We start from the raw sequence: 6,707 nt of genomic DNA, 5'->3' as shown, positions 1-6,707 counted from the left end.
GTGGGGAGTAGATGGTGTCCATCAGTGGTGGTGTCCAGGGCTGCCCTCAGGAGTGCATTCCTGAAGCTCTGTCCACGGAGCCTGCTGGCCACTCAGGCAGTGCTGCAAGTCTTCATGCCCGGGCACCAGGTGCCCCATGAGGCTCTGGAGGGCCCTGGCTCCAGAGCTCACCCTTCGGCAGCCTTGGTCACCACCTCCCTTCCTAGACCTGCCTCAAGGGAACAGTTCCTGTCGTCCAATTGCTAAGCTCTAGGTCACTTCCGCCTCCAGGACCAACACATCCGGGAAAGAAGTCCAGCGTAGGGCAGGCGTCAGGAAATGCCTGGCTGTGTCCTTGGAGATGTGGTGCCTCCTGGCAGCGATCAACACAAATACACTGGGTCAGGCACAGAAGGGGGACAAAACCTCGGCCACTTGCATTTCCCGTCCGTCTCGTGTCCAAGTCGGCAGCCTTGACGCTGACAGGCTGTCAGCTCTTCCTGCCTGGACTCAGGAAGGGAGGAATCAAAGGGTTCCTCTGGCCCCATCCCTGTTGTTGAGCTAATAGGTCCCTCACCACCTGGCCTGGGAAAAACGCTTCACAGGCAGGTTTCAAGATGACTCATGACCACTGTCATTGTGGCCCCGTCCAGGTCACTCCGTGGGGACACTCACAGCAAATAAAGTCAATAAACAGGGGAAAACGCAGGCCTGAGCCAGGGCCAGCCAGGGAAATGCTACAAGAGCAGAACTACCTGTTTTTGTCTTTCCGATAAGAGTCAGGGCTTCTCCCCTTCCTAGCCCCCAACGGACAGTGTCCTGTCCTGCACGACCAAGACCGTTATACCAGCTTCCGTGGAAAAACACACAGGACAGGCACCGGCCTGAAAACAGGCCAGGGGTGCGGGCCCAAGTTCTACAAAAGGGACAACCGCCAAGTGAGGAATTTAACAAGGCCGGATGCACACCTGGGGCCACAAGGTGGCAGTGGGGGAGGGGCGCTCTGGCCGGGCTGGGAGGGGCGGGGAGAAGACGCAGGGAGGCGTGGCCGGGAAGGGGCTGGGAGGAGGGGCTCGGAGCGTACCTCAGGGACCCCCCCGCCCCGCCCAGGACCCGGCTGCAGGGAGACCCCGAGTCCCCGAGTCAGCCCGGACTCGCTCTCCCCGAGACACCCCGCGCGATGTGACTGGACGCAAAGAAATGGACACTCAGGCAGCTTCCAAAAGAGGCGAAACCGTTTATCAAGGCGGCGCCGGCGCGGTATCTACAGTTATCTACAAATATCTACAAGTATCTACACCGCCTGCAGACGGGTTCTCGGGTCGTCTACACTGCAACTGCCAGCCGGGCCGGGGGACGTCGCGGTCTCGCGGAGAACAATAAATATCACTTCCTTCCGGCGCGAACCGCGCACTTTGGCACTGGCTGTGCGGACCCGGGGCCCTTGAGGCCGAGGAGGGACCCGCGGTGGCCCTGGGGCCAGGGAACCAGGTCCTTGGACAGCTCTGGGGCTGGCGGATGGAGGCCCCACGGCTTGGAGGCCCGGGAAGGGGGCCTGCGGTGGCCCCGGGCTGGGTGGACCGGACCCCCAGGCGGACGCCCACATTATCTGGGGCAGTAGTCGTAAGAGCCGGGCGGCGCGGCCCCGGCCGATGAGTACATGCTGGCGGCAGCCGCAGCAGCGGCGGCGGCGGCGGCGGCTGCGGGGCTCACGGCGGGGTGGTGGTGCGGGTGCGCGTGCGGGTGCGCGTGCGCGTGGAACCCGTGGCCGCGCAGGCCCGGCAGCGGGTAGGGCGCTGGCCGGCTCTTGGCCCCGAGGTAGTGGTCGTAGGCGGTGGCCGGGTACTTGTAGGGGTGGTGGTGCAGCGGCTCCGACGCGCCGGGTGCCTCCAGGCGCAGCTCGGGGTGCGGGGGGCTGGGCCGGCCTCCAGGCGCGCCGGGCAGCGGGACGCCGGACCCGGGCAGCGCGGGGCTCAGCACCCGCGCCAGCAGCTGCGGCGGGTGCGGCGGGTGCGCCGGGTCCCCGAGCACGGCCGGGCCGCCCGCGTCGCGCTCGAATTCTCGCCGGGCCTCGGCCGCGTCTGCGGGGAGGGCCGAGGGCTGAATCGCGGAGAGGCCCGCGAGAACGCGCCTGCCCCCGCTCCGCGCCCCTGCCCAGCCCCGGGCCCTCCCCGGGGGCCCGCGCCCTCCACTGGGACGGCGGGCGGGGCGGGCAGGCGCAGCCGTCGGGCCGGGCGGGCGAGTGCGCGCTTGCCTGCCGCCGCGGCCGTTGTGCAACCGGCGCGCGAAGGCCGCGAGCGCCCCTGCGGCGCGGGCGAGGCCGGGCGCTGCCGTCTGCCCAGATCCCACGACCCCGGCCCTACCTTTCTCAGCGCCGTTGGGCTGTGTGGGTGAGGCCACGGGGTTCCGCGAGCGCGCAAAGGCGCTCATGAGCGGCAGTGCGCCGGGCCGATGGTTTCGGGGCCTGCGGGAGGGAGATGGGCAGCGTGTCAGGAGGCGCCCGGCCATGCGCCCGCGTGCTCGCTCGCCGTCTCCTCGGGGGACACTCACCAGTCCTCGGGGTCGCAGTCTCGAAAACCTTTGGCGAAAGGGTTACTGGCGATCTTGAGCTGGGTAATCTGCAGGAAAGCGGGCACTGAACACCCGGCTCCAGCCCCTGTTCTTGGGGCCACCGGACCTCGGTGGAGCGGAGGGGAGCGTTAGGAGAGCCCTCCCCCACTCAGTAAGGGCCCCTCTACTCTCCGCTGACCAGAAATGCCTGGCTCACAACTGCTCTCTCCCCCGCAGGGGTTGTGCCTCTCTCCTGGGGCAGGGGTGCTGGGGAGACCCCTTTCTCGCTAAAGAACCTGTCTTTTCCGTCCCAAGTGATTAGGATAGAGACCCTGCTCCCCCGGCTGGGATGGGAATGTAGTCACTTCCACCCCCCACCCCGCTGTGGTCCAGAGTGGAGGAGCACCCTAGGAATCTGGGTAAACTGCGCATCAGGCCCCTGATGGGGAGTTTCCGGAATGGTTTGGAAAACAAACTTTCAGGCCACAGTGACAGTTCCCCCTTGAGAGGTCAACCTGATAGGAGGCTGGTCCGCCTGCAGCAGAGGGGAGGGGGTGGCCTGAGGCTCTGGGGGTGGGGCGCCATCGAGTGGGGTTTCCAGGAATGGAACCTTCTGTCCCCCAGGCAGCAACTGAAAATTGCACCCCTGCCCAGAAGTGTTGACCGGGCCACCCAGGGCCTCACCCGGTGGTTCTGGTAGGCAGTGACTGCAGTGAAGCGTGTCTCCTCAAACACAAAGGTTTTGAAGTTCTCCTCGGCGTATTTCTCGCTGTCTTTGCGCGGGTCCACATAGACCACGTGGAAGCGTGGCTGGTATCTGTGCATGGAGTTGAGAATAATCTGGAAGAAAGGTGGTGAGGGCCGAGCTAGGAAACCAGCCAAGGTCCGGACGGGCAGTGAGCTTCCAGACAACTCGGCAGAACCCTGAGCTCCCAAAAGGAGGCTGGGCCGTGGGGCATCACTGCCTGGATTCCAAAGGCTGCTGCCCTCACCCCCCACCCCGCACGGCCCCATCCTTTCCAGTTAAAAAGCCTCCAGCAAAACACAAGGAGTGGGGAGAGGGAAGCAGTGTGACCCACCAGTCCCCGAGCCCCTGACCGGAGGGCTAGCTCTCCTCGGTCTGTCCCTCATCCACACCCAAGCTGCCCAAGCTCTGCCTCTGGCTCCAGTCAGCAGGGACTCCCGAGGGCCTGCTGGGGGACAGGGCGGTAGCCTGGGGGGGTCGCTCACATGGCCATTGTCGTCCAGCAGGTTGTTAGTCAGCTTGAGCTTGTCGAAGGAGACGATTTGCTTCATCCACTGTGCCCCCTTGGCCGGTGAGTCAGGGTGGTAGTGTACGCGGCCGGGCGTGGCGGGGTCTGCCTTCCCGGCCACCAGCCAGGATGAGCTGTGAAAGGCGTACCTGGGACGCCGGGGCAGGGGCCACAGCATGCTGGGGTGAGGGCCTTGCCAAGGGAACCCCGAAGGTGCCTCTGATGAGGTTCCCACAGGTGAACGGGGAGCTTTTCCAGGGGCAATATGAGGAAAGAGAAAACTCCCTGTCCTGATACACAAGCGGCAGGAAGCGACCAGAGGGAGGAAGCCGGGCCCTGGCGCCACATTTCGCCGCACGCGGGTCGCTGCTCTGGGCCTCCTGTGTCGCCGGCGCGGCGGGAGCCCAGATTGGGCCACGCCGGCGGCCTAGGGCGCAGGGCGGACCAGGTTCTCTTTATTAATTGCTGTTAATTGTCCGGGCGGCCAGGCCCGCCCTGCATAATCTCTCCTGGCCACCCCACCTTTCCTGCCAGCTCTGGGGCCCAGCGTTCCCGGGGGGTGGGGGAAGGGACGGGGTGCCGGCGCTCACCTCTCGGGAGAGGGGGACACGGAAAAGGCAGGGGCTGTGTGCGAGCGGCCAGACGGTGGGGGCCCAGCCTGCATGACCCCCTGAGGGCCACTCCCCAGAACTGCTGGGGATGGGGCGTGTGGGTCTGGGATCTGGCAGGAGTGGGGAGGGGGCACCGGTCACTACTGTCCTGGGCCACCCACCCTCACCAGCCTGGCCAGGCAGGGACCCACCGCCCTCCAGGCCCAGCTGGGCGCTCACCGGTAGCGCTTGTCGTCCACGGGCACAAAGTCCATGAGGAGCATGTAGTCGGCCATGGGGTCCATGCCGAAGAGCTTCACTTGGAAGGTGGGGAACATGCGCCTGGGGGCGGTGGGACCTCGGTCACCTCAGGTTGGGGAGGGCAGGGCGACCCGCCTCCACCAGCCCAGGACATGGCCTCCCCGCCCGGCCGGCCGCTGTGCTGGGTGGGGAGGCCCCTCATCGCATCTCCCCTCACTCATCTGCTTGACTAACCCGACCAAGCCCCTGCCCAGCCGAGGGCGAGTGGACGGCAGGACAGCCCCCTGCCCCCTTTTTAGAAACACAACAATGGCGAACTCAGTGCTCGAGCCAAGCCTCCACTCTTGAACATAGGCCTTTGGCTTCTTCCGCCAACTCTGCCCATGTAGACCCAGCCTAGCAACTGCCGATCCAGCCGTCCCATCCCCAGCTAGCCTCAGCCGGCAGTAACACCGGCCCCCGGGATCCTCCGCCCTCGGGCAGGCCTCCCCTGCTCGATCTCATCAACCGCCCTAAGCTCCCGGCTCAAACAAAGTGAAAGCGAGGCAGCCCGTGTGATTCTGAGGAGTCCCAGTCGCCCTTTCGGCTGGATCTGCGGCTGCTCCCCAGTCCCTCCAGTAAGGCCGAGCCTTGGAGTCCACAGTCCCGACTCTGAGGCCCTGCCTCCCACCCAGTGCTGGAGTCTCCCCACCTTCCTCGGGGACACACGCAAGTTCCCAAGACGCAGCTACTCAGGGCTGACTTGGCTTGTGTCCTTGGGGTCCCCTAACTCTCCCCTCCCTGGGCTCCGACTCGGTGACTGACCCGGGCTCTGGAAAGGACATTCTGTGGCTCGTACCCTGGGCACTGGCCATGGGCCGGCCTTGCCCTGAGTGTGGGCCGCTGGGCCCTGGAGGACAGCATGAGGCCCCCACCTGCTGGTCCTGCAGCTTCCCCTCACAGGCAACTCCTTGCGGGCGATGGGCAGAAAACAGATGCCAGCCCTCCTGGACAAGCCTGCCACGCCTGCCCTCGCCTCTGCAGGCCGGAGAGGGCTGCAGAATGCTGGCTTCTGGGGCGAGCCTGGCCCCGCCGAGGCCCTTGCTGGGCTGGACTGGGCCGGAGGCTGGGGCACAGTCCTCATGGGGTGGCGGGGGGAGGCCAAGTGCCCAGGCCAGCGGGAGAGCCTGGAGAAGACCCCTGATCTGGAGCTGGGCACAGGCCCCAGGCTCCCAGGGCGGACGCCGCGGCACGGAAAGAGAAACCACGAGCAGGCTCTGCAAACAGGCCCTGAGCTCCCGTTGGCTGTGTGGACCCAGAGCTGGTGTCTCCTGTGTACACTAGACACAGACCGGCACCCGCCTTTGTCTGCCGGTCAAATTGGTTGCATCGCAAAACTTGTTCCCCTTCTCTCTGGGCCCTTAAAACAAACACAGGCCAATTGAAGGCGGCGGCCCCAGCATCAGAGCCAGGCCCCACCATCGCCCGAGACGTAGGCCTGAGAAGACTGGATAGCAATCTCCCCTGAAACACAGCACAGTTTTGAAGGGTCTTAACTCTCTCCTACAACGTTCCAGACCATTGCCCCATGGCCGGGCTGCGCCTCTATTTAGCCCGGATGGACTGAACTAGGGAACCAAAGAAGGCAGTTTCCTCTGAAAAGTTGGGATCCACTGGGATCTGCCAGTTGGTGAGGCCCCTGGGAGGGCCCGGCGAGCTGAGCCGGCCCCTGCTTCAGGCGCCGGCGTCCTGGGGCTGAGGGTGCACCCGGGCGGCCGCGCTCCTCCGCCGGCCCCTCCGCCCGCGCGCCAGGCGGTTGTCGCCGGAGCCGGGACCCGGGAGCGAAGGAGCCGGCCGCGCCCCCACCCCGCTTGCCGGCCCCGCTCGCGTGCGTCGGACCGAGGCGCGCCGCTAGGGAGGGGCGCCCTGACCTGCCGGCCTTGGTGACGATCATCTCGGTGCCCAGCTGGTTGAACTCGTCCCACAGTGCCTTCATCTCCAGCTGCACGCTCACGCTGGCCACCTTCGCGTTCTTCTTCACCGGCGCTGGTGGCGGCCCCGGGGCCAGCTGCGCGGCCGCCGCCAAGGCGCCGGT

General features: G+C 66.1%; 1 protein-coding gene across 3 annotated transcripts in view; it reads right to left on the bottom strand.

Moving 5' to 3' along the window:
• Positions 1 to 1,192: 1,192 nt before the first annotated feature.
• The window catches only part of TBX1 (T-box transcription factor 1), a 20,604-nt gene continuing 15,089 nt past the window's right edge, over positions 1,193 to 6,707 (bottom strand). The window contains exons 2-8 of one of the 3 annotated variants that reach the window (XM_027088616.1): positions 6,544 to 6,658; positions 4,613 to 4,714; positions 3,760 to 3,931; positions 3,214 to 3,369; positions 2,530 to 2,597; positions 2,343 to 2,443; positions 1,193 to 2,060 (exon numbers count right to left, since the gene is read on the bottom strand). In XM_027088616.1, the coding sequence (XP_026944417.1) occupies positions 1,585 to 2,060; positions 2,343 to 2,443; positions 2,530 to 2,597; positions 3,214 to 3,369; positions 3,760 to 3,931; positions 4,613 to 4,714; positions 6,544 to 6,608 (1,140 nt within the window). In that variant the 5' untranslated portion in view covers positions 6,609 to 6,658 and the 3' untranslated portion in view covers positions 1,193 to 1,584. The other 2 variants (XM_027088615.1, XM_027088617.1) reach the window with 2 other exon arrangements.

This window comes from Aethalodelphis obliquidens, unplaced genomic scaffold (assembly GCF_003676395.1).
Source record: "Aethalodelphis obliquidens isolate GAN/ISIS:26980383/991018 unplaced genomic scaffold, ASM367639v1 scaffold63, whole genome shotgun sequence".
NCBI classification, from domain to species: domain Eukaryota; kingdom Metazoa; phylum Chordata; class Mammalia; order Artiodactyla; family Delphinidae; genus Aethalodelphis; species Aethalodelphis obliquidens.
The sequence above is the reverse complement of the archived record's forward strand: the minus strand, read 5'-3'. Positions and strand labels throughout refer to the sequence as shown.